The 22,091-nt window shown below is 31.1% G+C and overlaps 1 protein-coding gene across 2 annotated transcripts; it reads left to right on the plus strand.

Annotated features, from left to right (window-relative positions):
* Nucleotides 1–948: 948 nt before the first annotated feature.
* LOC126748274 (C2 domain-containing protein 5) lies at nt 949–21,938 on the plus strand. Of its 2 annotated transcripts, XM_050457386.1 has the most exons (18): nt 949–1,365; nt 3,416–3,713; nt 3,766–3,942; nt 4,002–4,164; nt 4,980–7,636; nt 10,404–10,427; nt 11,256–11,420; nt 12,226–12,394; nt 13,835–13,964; nt 15,190–15,326; nt 15,378–15,804; nt 16,742–16,843; nt 16,902–17,208; nt 17,261–17,326; nt 17,376–17,515; nt 18,793–18,918; nt 18,972–19,118; nt 19,864–21,938. In XM_050457386.1, the coding sequence occupies exons 1-18, from the start codon at nt 1,189–1,191 to the stop codon at nt 19,927–19,929; spliced, it is 5,478 nt and encodes a 1,825-aa protein (XP_050313343.1). In that variant the 5' UTR covers nt 949–1,188; the 3' UTR covers nt 19,930–21,938. The 2 variants fall into 2 exon arrangements, with proteins under 2 accessions (XP_050313343.1, XP_050313344.1); XM_050457387.1 differs by lacking the exon at nt 10,404–10,427.
* The last annotated feature ends 153 nt before the right edge of the window (nt 21,939–22,091 follow it).

The following is a 22,091-nucleotide window of genomic DNA, read 5'->3' on the forward strand; positions in this document are numbered from 1 at the left end:
ATTGAATCATAAAAATTAAATAAATAAACGCTCGGAAGAATAAAAACATTTGTTTCTTGGCTTATTGTTGATTCTAGTTTGCCCACAGTAACACCTACAATTTAACTCATGTTAAAAATAACTCTACGCTCCTATTTTAATTATAACTTAAGAAACCTAGACTTAGGTAAGAGGTGTAATGTATATAAAAAAAAAAAAAAAGAAAAAAAAAATTTTATACTCTTTTTTTTTATAAAAATTTTTTTTTTAACGGATTGTACCTGAATGTAATTTTAACTGTGTCGTGGTTTTTGTTTTTTGTTATTTTAATTTTTGTAACTTAAAGAACATTTATTTTAATAGTGTTTTTTATGTACTTGAAATTACTTTGTTTTATCTCTGTAATTACTTGAATCCATTTCAGTGTCCTGAGGATGACTTAATATAAGTCGAAACGTCGACATTTAGGTAAACAGGTTTCTGTTTTATTTCTGACCCCACCCAACAACCCTCCGCAGTCGTTGTATTGTTTAACGTCCATAATTATCGCGTATTTACTATGGTTAAGTGGGTACGAAAAGCGTAAAATTCCTTTTTCCCGCCGGGATCATTTTTAACGGGTAGCTCCCAAGCATAAATATTCGCTAGCAATATGACATATGACATAAAAGAATCCTTAGGGAGAGTCTTCACTGTAGGCGAAATAGGGTAACGTCTATCTTAAGTTAAATCCAGATTAAAATGATCTTTTATGATTTACGTAGAAAACGACACTTTCAAGTCCCTGAGTAAAATGCAACTTCAACTCTTCTTTACCCTTTTCTTATCCTATCTAGGCTAGTAATTCTCTATTCTATAATTTCTCCTATTCGCAGTTGATTCGTTACCATTAAATACCACACCTGTCTCCTACTTCTTACTCTTATGTCAAACAAAAGTCAAAACAAACCACACAATCCTAACCTTACTTTTACATATGGCTAAAAATAATATTGTTCCTGATTTTATGTTGTGGTGCCCAGAATGTCCTAAAAATAGGACACTTTTTAATAACTTCAGACTTTTAATACCTTTTAATTAGTAATTGAAACGCTATCAGACATTTATAGACCGCTTTTGATATTTTTTACTTTAGACGTCGTTCGGTTATTAATGGATCCTTACAGTTAGTATTCCAGATTCATTTATTAAGCATTAAAATACGATACAATGCCTGGAAAAGTTAAAGTGAAGATCATATCTGGCAAAAACTTGCCAGTTATGGACAGGTCAAGTGACACAACTGATGCCTATGTAGAAATAAAATTGGGTAACACAACATATAAAACAGATGTGTGTCGGAGGACCTTGCATCCTCAATGGAATACTGATTGGTATAAATTTGAGGTAAATTTAATAATAACAGTTTGTATAAGTATATTAGAATATTTCTGTGTTGATAAAGCTCATAAAGACAGCATCATGAGATCTTCTTTAAAGAGCCTAAACAGAACTATTTTTTAATTAAAACGACCTAATATAAATAGTATATCTTTATTATGATTTCCTATTTATGCAGTGAATATTAAAACCCTCAAATCAGTTCAATGAAACTTCTACAAAAATATTAGTCTTAGGATGGATGGTATATACCCTGAGAGGGGATTCAGTCAGCAGTTATTGCTTTCAAGGTTCAATGCATGTTTTTATTTAACATATGCAACAATTAAATTGATGATTCAGGTCTCTTATCAGCTTTGAATTTTGCTGTTCCCTGCACAAGTCCATAACATGTGAGGGATTTCTTGTAAATGCTATAGAAAATATTTGATATCATTTATTATAATGCATTACAAAACCGTTACTCACCTTTAGCTTAAATGTTTATACTAATTTTCTGATAAGGATATTTTTTAGTCAGATGGATATATTTTTTACCATTATGCTGGAATTGGTTCACTTTTCCAGTGAATGGTTAGTAAATAATAGAAATAAATTGGTTTAATTATAAAGTGAAAAACTAGACATTATAACCAAGGATTAATATTATTATTATTAAAAATAAGTAGTATTATTATTAAAAATAATTTGTCTTCAGCTAAATCAACTGGTTGTTACACTTTTTGTAGAAAAAAAAAAGAATTATAAGGTCCCACTTATAATAATATAATAAATAATAAGGGTCCTCTCTTTTTTACTTTATACATAAATGACATTGCTATTGCAAAGTTTTAAATCCAGGTGACTACTTTAAAATGTAGCCTGATCTTGACCAGGTTGTTGCATGGTGCAAAAATTAACTGTATGAATCTAAATATTGGGAAATGCCATTCTATGACTTATAGTGAAAGTATTAATTAACTCTCCAGGTTATATTTATTCTATTTAAGGCACTTTTTTTGGGACCTTGTCACTAGTGGGAAGGATCTAGGTATCACATTAACCTCCCAGATCAAGTTTTCCACTCATGTTATGTTAGCTGTGTCTAGGTCCTTACAAATGTTGGGCTTTATCAAGAAATGCACCAGAGATTTTCAAGATATAAATTCCATAAAACTTCTTTACTGTACTCTGGTTCGTCCTCACCTTGAATATGGGTCCTGTGTATTTGCACCACATTATAAAAACCTCAAAAATTATTTAACAAATCCAGCACAAGTTTTTGAGGTATATTGCTTTTAGGAGTATGAAGTTTATGAATAATTTGAAAGTGAACTACATTTTCTTAGTTTTCAGACTCATCAAAGACAGTCATTTAAGACATTATCCACTCCAATAATTTATCTCCTAATCTACTTCACAAGCAGCTTCTTTTCATGTACCCTCTCACAAAACAAATTATGGATGCAGTTCATTTATCACTAGAGTTAGCAAACTGGCTAACCATTACCTAGTTCAGTTTTTGAGTCAGTTAACAAGCAGTGTGATATAGAGTTCCTTCCTGTTAAGTATCATTGAGCTGTTATGTTTTGCTCATATGTGTGTCTTCAATAGTGAATTGGAATGTAACTTTTAAGCTTCTTTTGCCACTACTGTTATAAAATGTTAGGTGTTAGGTTAGGTTAATTTGCTTTTATTTTTATCTTATTGTTATTGACTTGGTGTCCTGTGGTATTGAATACTGGTATACTACTAACTAATTTTTTAGTGCAGTAGTAATATAATCGTCATCTATCGGTAAACATAGTAACATTGCATGTGGTCCATTGCTGCACAAAAAGTTTATACACTTAACTCCTTTTTTATTTTAAGAGGTAAAAAAATCCAATTTATGAACTAAGTCATCTTTGAACCTCTTAATTGCCTTATTAAGATTTGTTTCCTGTTGGGAAATAAAACTTTGAATTTGAATATTCCTTAAGTAGATAATTAACTAGTTAGATCAATATTCTATTGCTTCAAGTGAAGCTTCTAAAATTTTATTAAATATATAAGTTAACACAAACATTTATTCCAGGTAGATGATTCAGAACTGCAAGATGAACCTTTACAAATAAGGCTGATGGACCATGACACATACTCGGCCAATGATGCTATTGGAAAAGTTTATTTAAATTTAAATCCCTTATTGCTTCCAGTTGCTCGACAATTAGATGTGGGGGATAATAATCCACATCATGAAATATCCGGCTGGATACCTGTATTTGATACAATGCATGGCATTAGGGGGGAAGTGAATGTCACTGTAAAAGTGCAGCTGTTTTCGGATTCAAATCGATTTAGGCAATCATCCTGCGGAGTCCATTTCTTTTATTGTAAGCTTTATTTAGGTCTAAAAACATCTCTTATAAAATTCGGACTTTTTAGCACCAACAGTACCTGAAGGGTATCAAGCTAAAGTTATAAATGGGTTTGTTGAGGAACTTATTGTGGATGATGATCCAGAATACCAATGGATTGATAAGATCAGAACTCCCAGGGCTTCAAATGAGGCTAGACAAACTCTATTTTTTAAGCTATCAGGGGAATTACAAAGAAAAATAGGTTAAGATTTTTCTGTGTTATCTGCCATATATTTTATCATTTTTTTAAATTATATTTAGGTGTAAAAGCCCTAAGTTTGGGAGGAAATGCGGTAATAGGTTACAGACAGTGTTTTGATCTGGAAGGAGAGTCTGGAATTGTAGCTAGAGGCATAGGAACAGCTGTGACCTTAGTAAAAGCAACTTTTACTAATCTTCACCACATACCTGAAAACAAAGAAGAGTAAGTTAATCTTATAAAATTGTTGCTTTAAGTACTAATCTTTGAGCCTTATTGGTTTGAAATTTTGAACATTAACAATCCTTAGGTAAAGAGAATATGAAGTAAGCTTTGAATTACTTCATAAAAAAAATATTCAAAATAATTAGTCAGAACTATTTATTAATTAAATATTTTGAAAAAAAATCAGGTGCATATATTTGATATATAAATGAAACACGAAGAGTCCATTTAAAATTTCAATTCTATATTTGTAATTTAAAAATATAAAACCCATAAATAATTGAAAAGTACCAAAAACTAAATAAACTTTTATACAAAATGTCTGGTACTTTATTAAATAGTAAAGCACTATCATTCTATGCTTTTGATGAACAACCTAACTACCCAAGCAACACACGATAGTTAAATAAACGTTTATTTTTGGTTTAGACCAGATGTACTTTTTTGGTTGAACTTCAATTGTAATGGGATAAAATGTTCGCGTGATATACGTTGAGGAATTTAATATTATGTTTATGTTTATTTTAAGTGCCGAAATTTTCTCTATATAATAAACCTTGACCATATATGGTTAATAAATATTCCAAAACGAAAAATTTACTAAAAAATCGTTGAGTAAATATATATTTAACGTTAATAATATAGGATGTGTTGCTTAGGTACCTTCGATACCGATTTTTTCATTGCATTGTTTCTTTAGAGCAGAAAACCGTTTGCATTTTATTCTAATTGCATGGTTTGACAAGAGCTAAAATGTTGAGATTTAATGAGAAAAACTTTCCAATCAAATTTTAATGTAATTTTTTTAACCATAGGGCTCTAGAAAAATACCTAAAATTTGTTGGTGATGGGAAGAGCTTTAGCTTATGCCCAACATCACCCTCTCACAACGCGCATTTTCCATTTTCCCCTATAGTTCCATTTGATGTTCCTCCTGTGCGTGTACCTAAAGTAGCCAAGCGCCAGTATGCTTCTTTTGACTCTCACCTTTTATCCCCTTCTGTATCAAATCCCAATATAGATGAGCCACATATTCAAGGGCTACTAAATCAAGAAGATAGTAGAGGCAAATCGGCTATATTTGGAAGATTTCAAAAGTTTAAGCACTCTCAGAAATCTTTGTCAAAGAAAATGATTGCTCTAAAAGCCAAAATAAATGATAGTATTGGTGAAGAGGGAGACGACATTTTGGGCACCTCATCTGACAAAAGGAAACACTTTAAGAGAACTTCAAGTGATTCGAGTGCTATGGCAGAAATTTTGGCGCGATCCGTTATGCGAGCAACTTCCAGTTTAACATGTATTCTTGAAGATCAACCTCAAACCCCCAAGGAGGAGGAGACGTTAGACAAATTGCAACCAATAGCCAATCTTTTACACCGAAGTGAAACACCTGAAACTGGCTTGGATGAAGCAGGAAGTGATGCTCAGTCTTGTTCCAGCACTGAGTCAAGCAGCACAAGCTCCGAATACAATTATAGAGATTACAGCAGGGTTAACACTGATGTGGAAACCCTTAGCAATATTATTACTAATGTTGAAAAACTTCAGAGGTGTCTCTCTAGGGAAGGCCTGTATAAGCAATATTCTTTGCCTGCAATTCCTACTAAGGGGTTTTCATTAAGCAGCTTGGACAATTGTAGCCAGTTTGATAGTACTTATACCATTGACAACCAAATGATTGAGCCTGGAAGGAGCAGAGACAGTCTAGGAAAATCTGAACTGAGCATCTCAAGCAGTAATTTATCTCATTTGGTGGAGCCTTATCCACCTATAATTAGACTTGAACGTCGAACTTCCGACATATATGATTCTAGGCCAATTCTAGAGGCTAAAAAGATTCCTAAGCTTAAGAGGTCACATGAAATTGATTTGTCAGATTCTTTAAGTGTCAGTAATAATATGCTTAGTACCTCTTTACCAACCAAAATCTTCGAAAAATCCAAAATTTTTACAATTCAGTCAAGAGATGACAGTAGTCTCTCTAACAGCAGCTCTCAAATATTTCGCAAATCCCCAACAAAAAAATCCGCAACTTCGAAATCTGTTGACCACATTCATAGTCAAGCTCATGGGTTAGTTAAGACAGCATTACAAACCATGTTAGTTGATAGAGCTGAGAGCTTAGGCGCTACAGTTTCGCCATCTTATCAAACCAACCAAACACATTCACCTTTAAAGAAAGAAAACCAGACAAAAGGTATTGTAAAAACAGCTCTACAAACTATGCTTGTTGAAAGAGCTGACTTGCTAGGGGCACCAAAGGAGAAAGTTTCGAATCCAGTTAAAAAACCAGAAGTTGAATCGAGCCCTAGAGGAATAGTTGATACAGCACTTAAAACTATGCTTGTTGAAAGAGCTGACATATTAGGCGCACCAAAGGAAAAAATACGAGAGCCTGTTCAGGAAGTGGAAAGTGAGCAAAGCTCCAAAGGCTTAGTCAATACCGCGCTTAAAACTATGTTACTTGAGAGAGCCGAGTTGATAAATTCACATCCAGAAAATGTTTTTAAGAATGCTTCATCTGAAACGCAACAATTTTCACCTGAAAATGTTGGAGTTCTGGCACCAGTAAGTCTAGACAACGTCACCGTTGAGCCTAAGAAAATGGTAAAAACTGCCATGCAGACAATGCTTTTAGAAAAATTTAACATTCTAGGAACTTATACCCCACCAACTTCTCCAAACCTCGGCGATTCCCATGCAGGTTCAAATTTTACTTTCAGTAATTCTGGCCCGAAGAGAAAGACAATTCCTAAATCATCCAGTACTGCATCCTTCGGTGGGCAGAAGGAACAGAGAGAAACGGTATTAGGAATGCCATTTGCTTCATTATCTTCTTTAGTGACAGATTATGATGTAGCAATAAATCAGCAAAGGGCAAAGTTTTTACTCGACGATAACCTTGATGAGCCGCTTAGTCAAGTTTTAACAAGCAAGTCTAATAGGAAGAAAAGATTTAAGTTTCTTTCACCAAAACCTGATGATAATGGCAAAACTAGTCACGGCATGTTTAACCGACTCAGAAGGTTAAGCAAAAGAGGCATCCACGACGACTTGTCTCAAAAAGAAGGCAATATTCTCTCCCGAATTTTCGCTTCACGCAATGACGAAAAAATGAAAGATGAGTCCACACAAACATCCCTAGAGCTCCTCACCTGTCCTTTATCTGCGCAAATCCCTTCTAACAATAAAACTGAACCTAAAATAACCATAACAACACCCAAGCCACCTGGCCATACCGACTTAGCTTCAGGTGACTTTCTTGCTCACAGCAAAACTAAATCTGCATGCATAACATCTCATCAATCCCCCCCTGCTCAAGAAAGGCAAGGGCAAAACGGCAGCGAGCGAACAGACGAGCAGAACCCCGATCCTGCAGCAAAAGTATCACAGTCGCCCATTAAAGTGAATTATATGGTACCTTTACATCGAAGATCATCCGATTCTGATTTAAGTATTACCCCAAAAGGTAAGGAAGTAGTTAATTTAATGTTTCTTTTTTAGTTTCCTCTTTAGTCCAGGTTGATTAGGAATCTACAAGATGTTGAAGATAAAGAAGGTAGTATGGGACAAGAAATAAGTTTTGAAAAAGGAAGTTGTTTTTTTATGAATGCTTACTATTTTTTTAATTTGGTTCACATGGAAAGTGTGAGGTATTAAGGTAGACGATAATACTTTGTTTAGTTATTTAATTTGGTTATCGACTGTCGTATTTAAAAAAATACAAATTTATTATCAGGTAGCGGTAGCAAGACAGTAATTGCTTGAAAATAGGGTAACACATATTAGTGAACTTTTCAATATTTTTATTTTTTTCAGATTTCTAGTGAGTCATGGTAATTTTAATAAATATTTACATAAATTAGGAATAAATGACTCATATTTATGTAATTGTGACAACCAGTCAACTGATGATTTGAACCATATTTTATTTGAATGTAAAACTAATTTTGACGCAGTGATGTTTCTGCATAATAAATTGAAATACCTTCTGCTTGGCATGCTTCCTATGTGTCATTCTTCACTTATGGCAAACGTAATTGCGGACGATAGAATGGAGTCTATTTTCCTAAAATTTTTGAAATTGTCCAAAAGGAAAATATAACTTGAACGTATGTGCACTAGAAAATAATTTTAGTTACTTGGAGATCCCTTTGTTTTGTCTTTTAAAAAATGTCCTGCATTGGCTCCAGGACGAGAAGCGTGTGACCCTGTCTAAGATCCCTAGTATTAATCTTTCTTGCACTATTCCTTTTTTATACTCTTTTTATTAGATACAATGAGAATACAATGTCATACTACCCAATAGTATAATTTTTTAAATACTATATTAGCAACCTGTTCTATTATGAATGAGTTTCTATATTGGAACACGTGGCTAAATGTGCCAAGCACAAGGCCAAAAAAAAAACGAAAAAAAAATTAACAATGGTTTTCCGAATAATATATTAACATATTTTAAATCGCTTCTTTTTGTACTCTCGAACTAACGTAGCTAGACCAGCCTTTTTAAAGATGAAGAAGTAGTCCATTCTTGCAGTAGAGTTAATAGATCAATGGGATCATTCGGTCATCCCCTAATTTTATTTTAATCCGGCATGTTCCGGACATATAACATGTCCATCATCAGGTATAAGAAATTAAGGGGTTCTGTCAATACATCTTATAGTTCTAGTGACAAGGTTAAAAAGTTAAAACGAATTAAGATATATGAGAATGGGACAAAACTTGGATTTACAAAAACTTTAAAGTGCATAATTAGTAGGTCAATAATAATACAACTATTGTTTTGTAAACACGAACAAAAGAACAATATAAGTTTTAAAAATATTTTAAATATATTTAGCGGACAGAGTGAACTTTAAAATATTCAATTAAAATATTACCTTACATTACATTTTTATCGCACCAAATTACAGCTTTATTTAATAAGTTCCCTTATTAAAATAGCAAAATATAATACCTTAACTAACCCAAATCTATTTTCTAAAACAAAAAATAAGATAGTCCTATGGTGTGACAGTTAACTGTTTTGTGATTAAAGATAAGATTCCTACTCTTTTCGACAGCAATATTATACAGTGTGCTAGGGGTCCGACTTTAACCACGTGTTGTATGTCCAATTTTATCGACAAAAAATCATGTAAATGGGGGCCGCACTCTTCACTTTTCTGAATGGGAGCCATATCAAAATTTTATTTTTTGAATTTTTAGGACTTGACTGAAACTCATTTTTCTCACTTTTATGCCCTCCACAGAAACCGAACCTCCAGCACACTGTATATAAAATATCCTGTTTGTAATGTCAGGGTTGTTACGTTAGTCAGACATCTCAGTGCTTAATTACACAACATAACAGTGACTGCAAATTTGGAAAAAATGAGGCTGCTGAACATTCTTAAAAAAAATAGGATATCAATTCAGTTATGATCAAGTTGAAATTTTACGGCAAGAAATAACCACAAAACCCCCTTTTTTGTTGGAAAAGTATTACATAAATAAAACAGAATATTCTATAAATCTAACACACACCAATTAAATAACATCTATAGCAATTTTTGAATCTTAAATACAAAAAAAATCATTTCAATGATTAATACTCGGTATAGCAAGTATTTGCTTAACCACAAATTGCAGAACCCAACGAAATATTCTTACACCATTTAGCAGCGAAATCAGTAATGTTTGTTACTGCCGGTAGATTATATATCCAATAAAATGTTTAAAATGATTTTTAATTAGGATGTTAAGTAAAAAAATCAATTTATCATTTTGTTGTGTTCAATTCTTTTGTGTATAAACATACTTTTTATTCCCTCGTAGCTTCTCTTGAAAAAGTCACTGAAATATTAAGAACAAACGAATGAGTTTGATTAGTTACAGACTTGATAATAAATTTGTATTTCTATATATAATGAACTATTCGAGAAAAATCTCTACCACCTTCACGATTATTTTGGTCACAAATCATTTAATTAAAAACAATTTCATTCATTCCATTTGATATTCCATACTGAACATTATATCTTGAATATCTTGTATAGTACAACAAATTCGGATCAAAGCAAGTCGCACTAATGTCATTTTGTACAGATAATAATCTTCTTTATTATATGAATGATCTTATAAAAAAGGAATTCGAATTTGTTTTATTTGAACCATTCGACCTGGCCTAGTTTTAAGTTTTTAAGAAGTGCTGTGTTTTTAAACATGCTGTTTTTGAATTTTAACTATAGGATGGTTTGGATTGATTAGGAAGAGTGAGTATAAACTTGGTGTTTTTCTCTATCTCTGTGTTCATTATTGTGTCTCGGCTTTCAATCGACTTACTTTCTTGTCCTTTAATAAGTTGCTCTGTACATACCCCTAACCATCTTAACCTTATATATATTATTAAAATATTCCTTTACTATAGACTATTTTATTGGGTATTCAGCTTCTATATTTTATAAGTGTGATAAATATAATACCTAATAAAATAAGCAGCAAAACAAAAAATTAGTGGAATATTTTAATATACTAGATGGCATTACTGTATCATATTGAATGGTTATGCAACAGTATATAACAGGGATGTTTATGTTCATATGCACTGATAGGGATTTTAGGAATATATAAAAGATGGATTTAATTTTGTTTAAGAATTATGTTAAAGAGAACAAACATTTTATTATATAATTTTCAAACCGGTTTTATTTCTCTTTAACATGATGGTGGTTAGAATGAAGCTAGAATATATGTGTGGGTTGTGCTGGTTTAGTATAAATACATTTTTCTAAGATAGAATTAATTGCATGCGAATAGAGATTTAACGGTCTTGAACTTGCATATTAAGATGTATCTATTCTAAAACTATGCTAAACATTACACAAGAAGATATTTCAATTGGGATGTTTAATTTAGAGATTTTCTGTTTAATTTTTACTTGCTTCCTTAAAGATGCTTCATTTTATAAAAAGCATAGATGGTTAATATAGTAAAAACTCTTTTAAAGAAAGCTTGTAAAGATACTTCTAAAAACTAGTGGGTATATTATGGGTAAAATAACATATTATCGATATGCCAATAATGCCGAATTTTTTATTCAGGAAACAGCCTAACAGGAAGTGACAAATCAGCGGCAAATGTGGCAGCATATTTTATGAGAAACAACTATATAAGGAGGGGACAATTGAATCAGGAACACTTCGATTTGCTGGAGTATCCCTTTTTGACGATGACCAAATTTCCGCAAAGGTTTATTATCCAAATAGGTAAGGGTTTTGATTATTTTCTTAAATTAATTTTTTCTCTCCGAATAATTTGAACTATTTTAAAATCAATTCTTAGACTATCCCCTGTAAGTTTATTTATTTAATAACATTGTTTTAAGTTAAAGAAATATTTTAAGTCCAATATAATTTTTGGATAAGTGATTACACTTGACATATTTAATTGTCGCTAGAATTGGCTCACACCCAATTTATAAAGGAAAACATTTTTTTTTCAAATAATTCGTATACATAAAATTATATTTTATTGTGATCAAGAGTTTCATGGTTAGCTGTATAAATTTGAAATAAATTCACTAAGAATTTTACCACTTATAAAAATTAAAAATACTTTACCAATAATTAAATATTTTATTACTCAATCAATAGCTTCCACCTCTTGACTTTTTTTAATTATAATTTTTAATATAACTAAAGAAATACCTATATAACCTATTATTAAACTCGGCTCTATTTATAATAATATATCGTCAGAGGAATATCATGACAGAATCATTTTATTATATTAACCTGCATCTACAATTCTAATTATTAATTTCTGATTTTCAATTATTTTTGTTTCGTTATTTATTATTTTCTCGGCAATTATAAGATAGAATTCAAGGATTTAATCAAATTTGTCTACGAAAGGCATTCTTCTCTTTCTAATATACAGCTTTATTAATATAAATATCATCTTATTACATACGCCGATTCGATAATCTAATAGACTAAAGACTATTTTTGTATTAAAAAATTCCCACATACCGACCAATCAATACTTTTATTATATCGATTGTATTTTTAGGTGGATCAATAAGCGCCAGATCAGTAAAATTACTCGAAAGGATATTGAACGTTGATGAGCCCGAGTCTAGAGACATCTGGTGGTCGGAAATAAGAATGGAAATTCGATCTCATGCGAGAAGTCTAAACTGTAACGCTGTTTTGGGGTATTCTGAGTCAACTAGCATTTGGTAGGCGGCATTTCTAACAGGTTTTATTTCATATGTTCTATACAAGTTTTAAATATTGATTTTTCACCTTAGAACATTGAATGCCTAGAATGAGCCGAACTGCAAAACATAGGCGAGATGTCTGAGTCAGACAATGATCTCAAATCGATTTATATATTAATAGATATTTTTTTCAATCCACTGAACAGTTTTTTAATGTGTTTAAAATTGTCATTTATTTGCTATCTAGTAATATATACTTTGAGACGAATCATCAGATTTTTCAGAATAAAAAATATTTTAAACAAAAACGTTAATGAGAAAACAAAGGAATTTGGCAACGTCGAATATCTGATATGCTTACAATGCAAGAATTGCCAGAAGAATTGCCGTTGTTGCCACTTTGTGTAGTCTTTCTTGAAATTTTTACGGCGTTTATTGGTTCTAATAAGCGAAAAATTTGCCCAATTATATATACTTAATTACATTTGTATTAATATTTATCTGAAAAAATTAAGCGAAAAACTTACTTTTGGTATGCAAAACTCAATAGATATTTCATAAATATTTTGTTTCTTTTATAATATTGTAAGCTATAAAAATGACAGCTAACTCAACTGTGAAAGGAACGATTTGAATGTTGTTTTTCCAAATATCTCTAATTTACTTCACATGCATTTTTAGCAAAAAGGAAGTTATTATAAAAAAAAACCTACTGAAGTCACTCAAAATGTTCTTTTAATACTAATACATTGTCGTTCTTTGTGGAAATTTGGCGATTTAAAGAAACCAAATTATAAATATTAATTATTTTTAGTCATTATTTAACTATAAATGTAGTACAAAATAGTGTTGGTTATTAAATGAATAACCTGAGTTTTGAATGAAAAAATGTTTTTTTGAATAAATTTATGTTTTCCGCCATATCAAGATGGGGTTGTTATACATGGTTGAAAAGGTTTTTTACGTGCTATTTAATGCTGTATAAATCCGATATGGCGTCCATAAGAAATAACAAAGTTGACTATCGATTGATCATAGGAGATAACCCAAAACTACCAACTTTTATTAAAATCGGATTCAAGATGGCGACGATATTGCAGGTTTTCTAAAGCTAGCCCGATATTCTGAAAACCTCTGTAGATATCGTGAATCTTAATATCACATCTGATTGGGCTTGGAACAGCAAAACTTTTTTTCCATTTAACCGAAACTATGTCTCTTACCGTTTACGAAATCCCCATGTATATCATTTTATCTGACACACCCTGTATAGTGATATACTAGGGCCTGTCTTTACATAAAAATAACGTAATACATTATCCTTATTTTTCTCTCACGTAATGTCCAAAACTTTTTTGCTCGTCACTTCAATACACCAGAAGTGAACTTAAGTTTATTAAAAATTTTTATCATAATAAAGAAACATTGACAAATAGACTCATCAAAATGTTATTTTAGTGACGACGTATGCGTCTTAAGCGCATGTGGCACGGCGGCCGTTATAGATTTCAGCAGCTCAGCTGGCGATGATGAGAATTTCTCAACCGTTCAGCTTATACATAAAAATGTCGAGAGGGATAAGCAACTGGTATGTTTGTTTTCAGTTTTAAAATTTCTATACTTACATAGCATCAGCGTTCTGGCAAAAATCATCAGGTCCATTTTTGGCAATTTTTAACTATGTGGAAAGTGGGTTACCTATACATAAGGAGATCATTTATTCCGAAAAACCCTGTTTTATACCAAGCCGAAATAACCAACTGGACTTAATAATAAATTCTGGGTGTATAGATTTTTATTATTGTTTAGACTAAGTCACAACTAAAATTGCTTTTCTTAGATTAGGTTTTATTGTTTACATGTTGTTTTGTCAGAATTAAGGAGGGAATTTGAAAGTATATACAATTAATGATTACATAAGTATTTTTAAATTGGCCAGATTTAAAAGAGGAAAGAAAGGAGTTGAAATATTTTGACTTTTATAATTTTCAAACTCTTTCGCAGTCCATCTTACAAAAATAGAACGGTTAACATTGGAGGAAAAAAAGTGAAGTGGTTACTTCTCAAATGTTTTCGAATTGACAAAGAATATCAAGTAGTAATTAAATACAAGCATAGCCACTCTGCTGACTACCTTCGTATCAATATAGATGGACAAGGAAGAAAATTATTTTCACCATTTTGTACATTTGGTAAAGCCTATTTTCAAATACTACCAATATCGCCACAGATATATAATAATTTGAAAAAGCTATGTATTAATAACATAATAAGGTATTTGTCTTTACTTATTCTTCTAAAAATCTCTATCCAGAACCAAGTTTAGGGAGTAAAAGCAAAGAAGATGAAATTTAATCTCTTTTCATTTTTTGAAAGGACGATTTTTTTGTGTTGACAAGTGATTCTGTACTTATACCACTTGTAATTGTTCTTAATTCATAAGAAATTTAAATAAAAACCTTTTTTAATCTGTGTCATAGTCATTTAAGATATTTATGTTATAACTAGAGAGAAGAAAAAAATACAAATGCTCATGAACAAATTTTTTGTTTTCGAAAAAATCACTCACTTATAAAATATTAATTTACAATAGATAGGTACCCTTCTCACTTAAAACATTAGGCTCCAATCCTAAGTGCAGTTATTTTGTGAAAAGAAATTTATACTTTAAGCGCGTTTATCTCAAAACTAACGTTTTGAACTTAACGACTTTTGCCAGAACGCCGACGATATAACGTGATGCTTAATTACCTGTAAATTACCTAAAATTTCTTATACTAATTCAAGAGATAAATATTGTTATTTTATTTTAGAATGGTCACCACAAAACAAGTCACGACAGTCCAGATCACAGAATGTTGCCTCTATATTCTTGTTTTATCACCCACTTACCCTACGACGAAAAAACTGTTCCTTTGAAAGCTAAGGTGACCAAATGTCCTATGTGCATGTACGTTTAAAATTTATACCTTTTCAGTTATTAAAGCGATTTTTTTTTTAGAAAAGGGAAAGTGCCTGAAGTTCTCATTTCAACAATAGAACCTCCAGATTTGTTGCCAATCGTAGGCCGAGGGTGTTTTATTGAATCCCACGTGTCAAGACCTCTAAGAGATCTTAGAGGCGAGACTTTTGCTAAGGAAATCTCGGATGGCTTACCATTTTTGGAATATGAACTTCACAGGCTCTTAGTTAATAAATTAAAAATCAAAGGCATGAATGCCGTATTTAGCTTAAAAATTCGGATTTCTGTGGGGGATAAAATGATGGTAGGGGTGGCCACCGGCACAGCTGTTTACTTACCTTGTCTACCTAGCCCTGACTTACCTTTGTTGGTCACTGATAAATTAGCCGATAAAAAACTTGTCGCTGATTTGCAAGAAATCTTACACCAGACTGTTAAGAAAAATAGGGAAATTTATCAGATAATGGTAAGTCTAAGTAATAATACGGTATCATAATTAGTTACTTATTTTGTTGGTTATTACGTCAATATATCAGTAAATATCAGTTTATAAAATACTTTCCAGTAATTCTTAAACACGATAATTTACTTAAGGTATGATAGATTTATTTATATAAAACCTCATTACCAATCGATCTCAGATCATTTCTTTATTTTTCATTGAAATTGAAAAGAACAAAAAATCTATTGAATAAAAATATTTAATTTGGACCAACGTTTCGATAGATCAATCTACTATCGTTATCAAAGTAAATAAAATTAAATTAAATATATAAAACTAATTATCTTTCTTACGTCTTCTTGAAACATTCTTCTTAGAACAATTAATTAAAGACTTTTTAAAATTGACACTTGTTTGGCTTTGGTAACCTGTTTTGAAAAGTAACAAAGAAAATATGAATGTTACTTTTTTAAAAGTTAAGGGTGTGATCATAAGATTTAAGACTTTAATAATAGAAAATACTTGAATAGAATATAATTTTTTGTTATCATTGAATATGCACTTTCCTTTAATTTGCGTAATTTCGAAATGAGTTCGTTTGCTAAAATTGAGGAAACAGCCTAATTTATTCTATGGGTGTTGTCAAATGCATGTTGTGCAATTTTTTATTTTTCTAAATCATTGTATTATAACTCAGCTGCCGGGTATATAACAAAGTCTATTATACCTGAAGTAAATTATTGGAGCTAGGTTGAAGTAAATGTAATGAAAGGTATCGTTAAAGTTTTAAGTTAATTTTTTTTTTTAAATACCCGAATAAGCCTATTTTCTTCTTTTTTTTCAATAACTGAGATAGTATTTTCGTAATACCCAACCAAATAAGTAACTAATTATGAATTCGTCGCAATAATATATATTTTACTTAATATTTATGGTAATTTTACAGTCAAAATTGTTTTAGGATGACAACGAAAATCAAAAGAGTTATTCAGATGAGGAATCTGACGAGGATCCTGGATCTCTAGACATATCTTGCGGTAACAAAGATTGTTGTATTTTAGAGGTACTACCGGAAGGAATTTGGCCCTAAAACTTTTTCACGGTTTTATTTATTTTATTAGATGGATGATCCAGAAGATGCAGAAGTTCTAAGGCTCCTGATGCAAGAAAAAGTGCCAGACGGGTTCCACGTTGTGAACACCGAATCTGTCCCAGGTCTGGATGATCTGGAAATAGTAAAAAATCTACAAATGTTCACGCAAATATATAGGGCGAAGCTAGTGCCTCCGTATAATTTGCAGAAGCATTTTGTGAGGCTTCTTCAGAGCGTTTATTTTAAGCTTAGGAGGATGGTACCATGCGCTTTATGTGACTTGCAATTTAGGATTGATGTACCCGAGCCAGATGAGATCCAGTTATGCGTTATCGGTAAAGATTAATCTGCTTTAAAGCATTCAAGTGTTTAATGGTGGGATTTCAGGTATGGCTTTGGGCTTAGGCAAGAAAGGGAAGAAAAACAGTCCTGCAGGAGTTGCTTCTAGGAAAGGTGCGTTATTCATGATGTCTTATTTTTTGTTCTTTATATTTGGTTTTAGAGGATGAACTTATATTCAAGCTAGACGAAGATCCTCAGGAAAATGCTCATCAGGTTAACAAATCAAATACATCCAGCTTAAAATATCGAAATACGCGGTCGCCGTTAAAGTATCGGCCTCAGTCCATGAAACAAAGACATGTAAGTTCAGATGTACAGGGTTGTTCCTTAGATTTAGACAGAGCTTAGCTCGGTTATTATAAGGGGTTGACAAAAACTTTTTTTTTACTTAAAAAATTTACAAATATATGTGGCCGCAATTATTTTTGATATAGTTTCTGTAATCTTTATCTAATTTCCGCACAGCATTGGAAAGAACCACAGAATGTTTTTCATTTAAGTAGTTTATACTTCTTTGGATTATTTCCCTTAAATCCTCCAAATTTTCACTTCTTTCTTTATTAACTTGATTTCTTAAATACCTTCATAGGACTGTCTAACGGAGTCAGATCAAGCCTACTTGGCCAGTTAATGGAACCATGAGTTCCAATCCACAGAATTTCTTCTAACAAACCCTCAAACAGAATTTCTTCTAACAAAACCCTCAAAATCGGAGTTATTTATTTCCAGTCGTGGATCCTTGAAATATAATGGGTCTAATTATTCGGTTTCTAATACTGTGCGTTTTTTCTCTGTAGATTTTTGTAGTTTTTCTTACTCATTTCAGAGTAACAAAAAGTGTACTAATAGGAACTCTTATTTCGGGATAAATGCAGTAATATTCAGCTTTTGATTGAGAAACATTATTGTTGTTTTTGTAAACTAGTCTAATAATTTATCTTTTTTTTTCCCTATAACCCATATTCAAAAGATATAGAAAAAACCTTAACAGTGACAGCCCGACGTATAACTTTAATTACTTTATTATGTAAATATTTGGAGAAATATAGCTAAACCAAACGTTAATATATTATATATTTTTAAAATCAGAAGAAGGTCTCTTTTAATATACAAATATGCAAGATGTTCAATTTAAAAAATACAAACTTTGTATTTTTTAAAAAGCAATTTAATTATTTCATGATTATTTTCTTACCCTGTGTAATAACCTAGGCTCTGTCTAAACATAAGAAGCAACTCTGTATGTTGTTCCATATTAACTTAAATAGTATAAGATTTTAGTTTATTGATAAATTTGAAATTGGTCGTTAATATATCTATGAAAGGTTATAATATAATAACAATAATCAACTTGATTAAAAATTCACATAAATGGTGCAATAATAAACTCCTAACAATAACAATGCTAGAGAATTTTAACAAGTAAAGAAATCACTACTAAGGCAGCACAACTGCCAGTGCGTAGCTCTTTTAACTTTAAATTAAAATAGTTTAAATAAATATGATAAAAAATTTTAACTAAAATGCTTTTACAATACTTACATACAGAAATTATTCTTAATTATGTTTTTTTTTAGATTCCAGCTGTAGAAAGGCATGGTGTCGACATAACGCCCTTAAGTTACGTGCCTGGTGGAGTTATTGAGCAATACTTAGGAAACCTTAACTTTTTCTTCATAAGAGAAACTACATCTATAAGAGAAGTATGTTTTTTTTGTTTATAATAATTGTAAAATAACGATTGTCTATTTTTTAGGAGGGAGGCCTTAGTGGTTTTATTCACAGCTTTATCACAGAAGTATTAGCAATAGTGAGATCTCACGTAACCGCTTTAGGTGGAAACGCTTTAGTGGCCTTTTTCATGACAGAGTGTGTTCTTAATCATAATTTACATAAAAATCAGGTGTGTATTATAAATTTTTTGGCAGAATCAAATATTTCATATTTGTTCGCTACCAAGCCAAAATATAAGTTTGAAATATGTTTCCGCCCGTGTAACTTTCTCTTTTTAACTTGGTAATTTTAAAAAGCCGAGGGCGGGAGTTTCCGAATACTCAAAACTTCTCTGAATTGACTTACATAGTTTGAATTCTTTGCTGGCTTAGTCATAGTTTTATTTTGGTAAAGGGAGAGTTAAAAATAAATATTTTTGGCTCATACTTTTTTTTATTTTGCGAATGTTTTCCTGAATTCTCTTAAATATTATGCATGTTATATAAAAAATTCAACCTAATTTCATCCAGTCACAAATGCACCAAAAATTATCATAAACGCCCATTTTGCTTGCAATATTTTCCTATAAATATAAAGAAAACCGGCCAATTATGTCTTTTAATTAAGGCATGGCAGTTTTAATTACATTTAGGAATTCTATTGTTATTGTTTTGCAAGCACTTTGCTGTCCGCGGCACGTATTATCGTTCAGACTTTTACTCCCTCTAAATAGGGAGCAAAGAAGTTTTTTTTGTGTAAGAAAATTACTTTTAAATTTTTTTTTATTATTAAATGAATAATTATTTTAAAGTCATAATAGCCCAAATATTTCGGTAGTGTAATAAAATTATGGAATTGTTTGAATCTGACTGAATAAATGCTAAAAAATCGTTTTCCGTTTACCATTGTTAATTTAATAAAGATTTCTTTTTTAGGGTCAATGTCTTATTAACGTTGGTGGTGACGTAGTATCAGTTTCCTATATAAAAAACGATCCTTAGTGCACGAGGAATAGATTTCAAGAAACAAGTTGCATTGTACTTAAATATTCGATTTACTCCCGGTGACACTACGTATTATTAGCAAAATAATATTTATTTGTACAGAAATCGTTTAGAGTTACAGACGTTTTGGTTCTTTCCTTCTAATTAATATCTATCCTATAGTTAGTTGACTTATGACATGACAATTAGCGTTATAACTGCAATATAATGTGTTCCTAATAATAACTTAATACCGTTGCTTAGCCAGTCCAAAAGACAGCAGTGATTTAAGAAACCATTAGCGTGTTACCTTTTGCACCTATTTTTAGGGCGTTTTCGATCGGGTTTGACCAATGTGCACGTGGTAATTTAATTATAACTCTATTGCTCTCTTGCTCCGTAGCATATACAAGAGGTAAAAAATGTATCAGACTACTATGAAAAGTTGTAAAAGTCTTATAAATAATCATAAGCAAATAAACCAAATAATCAATTTTTGAAGCTCTCGGAGCCTGACTTAATATTTACATTTTTCTCTTAATTGTTGATCGAGACCATTAAAGTCTACATATAATACTATAGCAATAATATCGTCACGTAGTACTGTTTCAGATTTAGGTTGCAAATAAGATTTAAAAGCGATCTAGTGTTTAGACAAATCAAGTAATGCTTAGATAAATCAAATTTTTTAACTTACTTATGCTCATACCTGACAAGAGCATCCATATGGCTCGAAATATAGATTTGTGTTTTTTAGGCTAAAAATTACCAAAACAAATATTTTTTTAATTGTGTAAAAAAAGGATAAATTATGTTTGTAATAAAATGTATAGAACTAGATAAAGAATTTAGACTCACGCTATGTAAGTATTCTACGGCCACAGACTCTCCGAGTATATTAATAACTTTAGAAAAATCGGTTTTATAGCATAGTTAGGCGTTATTTCTTGTTACTGCAATATTAATATGACATTGGAATATTAAATACAGAAATCATATTTGCTATATTTTTTTCTAAGAAACTCTAGTGCACTTATTGATGTAATCAGCCAAATGTATATCCCTTTAATTTTACTAAATATTACGTAATTATTTCTACATGTTTACACTAGTCCTTTTAAAAAAATATATCTCATGTCGACATGGTTACCTGACCCTGCATATTTACCAGAAAGTATATCGCGTTACTTCTCCCTTTAAGGATGATCGTATAAAGCAATACCTTTTAAGTATTTTGTTTTACCATTAAATTTTATTTTAGTTGCCAATATATGTACTTGTTAGCCCCGCTTCTTTGAACTTGGGGATTGACGCAACCTTATAAACCATGATTTATTCAGTCAACAAATCGACTGACAATAAGTTTACTGAAAACAAATGTTTAACAGCTTGGCCTTATTTATTGGAAAAATTGTATTTTCATGAATTTTGATTTTTAAGAAAAATATTCCAGAACTGACATTTGCCCACTGATTGTCTTGCTAAAATCAGTAAAATCTTCTATGAAGATTTGTCAATTAAATGAATTCTCAAATTCATATTATATTCTTAATATTAATATTTAATTTTAGTCTTAAGACTTGTCTGAATAAATTATTAGGTATATAAAGTGTTGTCATTATGTAATGCTGCCTACTACCCTAACTTTTGAATTTCTAGATATAATGAGCAAGGGGATCATGTAGCACTTTATATATTGATTCTTTAGTGAACTTTAAACTATAACTGGATTACTTCAAAGATACTTATAGTGTATTAAATTACTTTAGATGTATGCCAAATGAACTAATAACTAATCAAATCCCCTTGCCAAAACTTCCATTATGCTCCTTTATACAATTAATTTTTCCTGAAAGTTCACGATATAATTATAAGTTTTTCTCGAAGTGCAAACGTTAGTGGGAATGAAGGTGAAATAGAGATAAGCAGAGTTTGTATTGATAAAAATATTATTTTTTTTTTAATTTTGGCCATTAGTTGTTAGAGATCAAAATAACTTTGTACAATAAATTTGATATTTTATCATCTTTTTAGTGGTTTTATTTTGATTGGAAGCTACTTATGTTTATCTCTCCTTCAGCTAATTAAATATTCTGCTTATCCGTAATTCTTCTTTTAATTTAAATTACGTGCCTAGAAAAATATTAAAAAAGTTTAAAAGTCAGCTAAAGGTGGTAGCC

The sequence above is a fragment of the Anthonomus grandis genome, chromosome 22 (assembly GCF_022605725.1).
Source record: "Anthonomus grandis grandis chromosome 22, icAntGran1.3, whole genome shotgun sequence".
Taxonomy (NCBI): Eukaryota; Metazoa; Arthropoda; class Insecta; order Coleoptera; family Curculionidae; genus Anthonomus; species Anthonomus grandis.

Excerpts from the sequence above, each read along its gene's own strand:
- LOC126748274 (XM_050457386.1), top strand. The coding sequence starts at position 1,189 with ATGCCTGGAAAAGTTAAAGTGAAGATCATATCTGGCAAAAACTTGCCA. Across the intron at positions 17,516-18,792 it reads AGTCCATGAAACAAAGACAT|ATTCCAGCTGTAGAAAGGCA; the intron begins GTAAGTTCAGAT and ends GTTTTTTTTTAG. Across the intron at positions 18,919-18,971 it reads AAACTACATCTATAAGAGAA|GAGGGAGGCCTTAGTGGTTT; the intron begins GTATGTTTTTTT and ends TCTATTTTTTAG.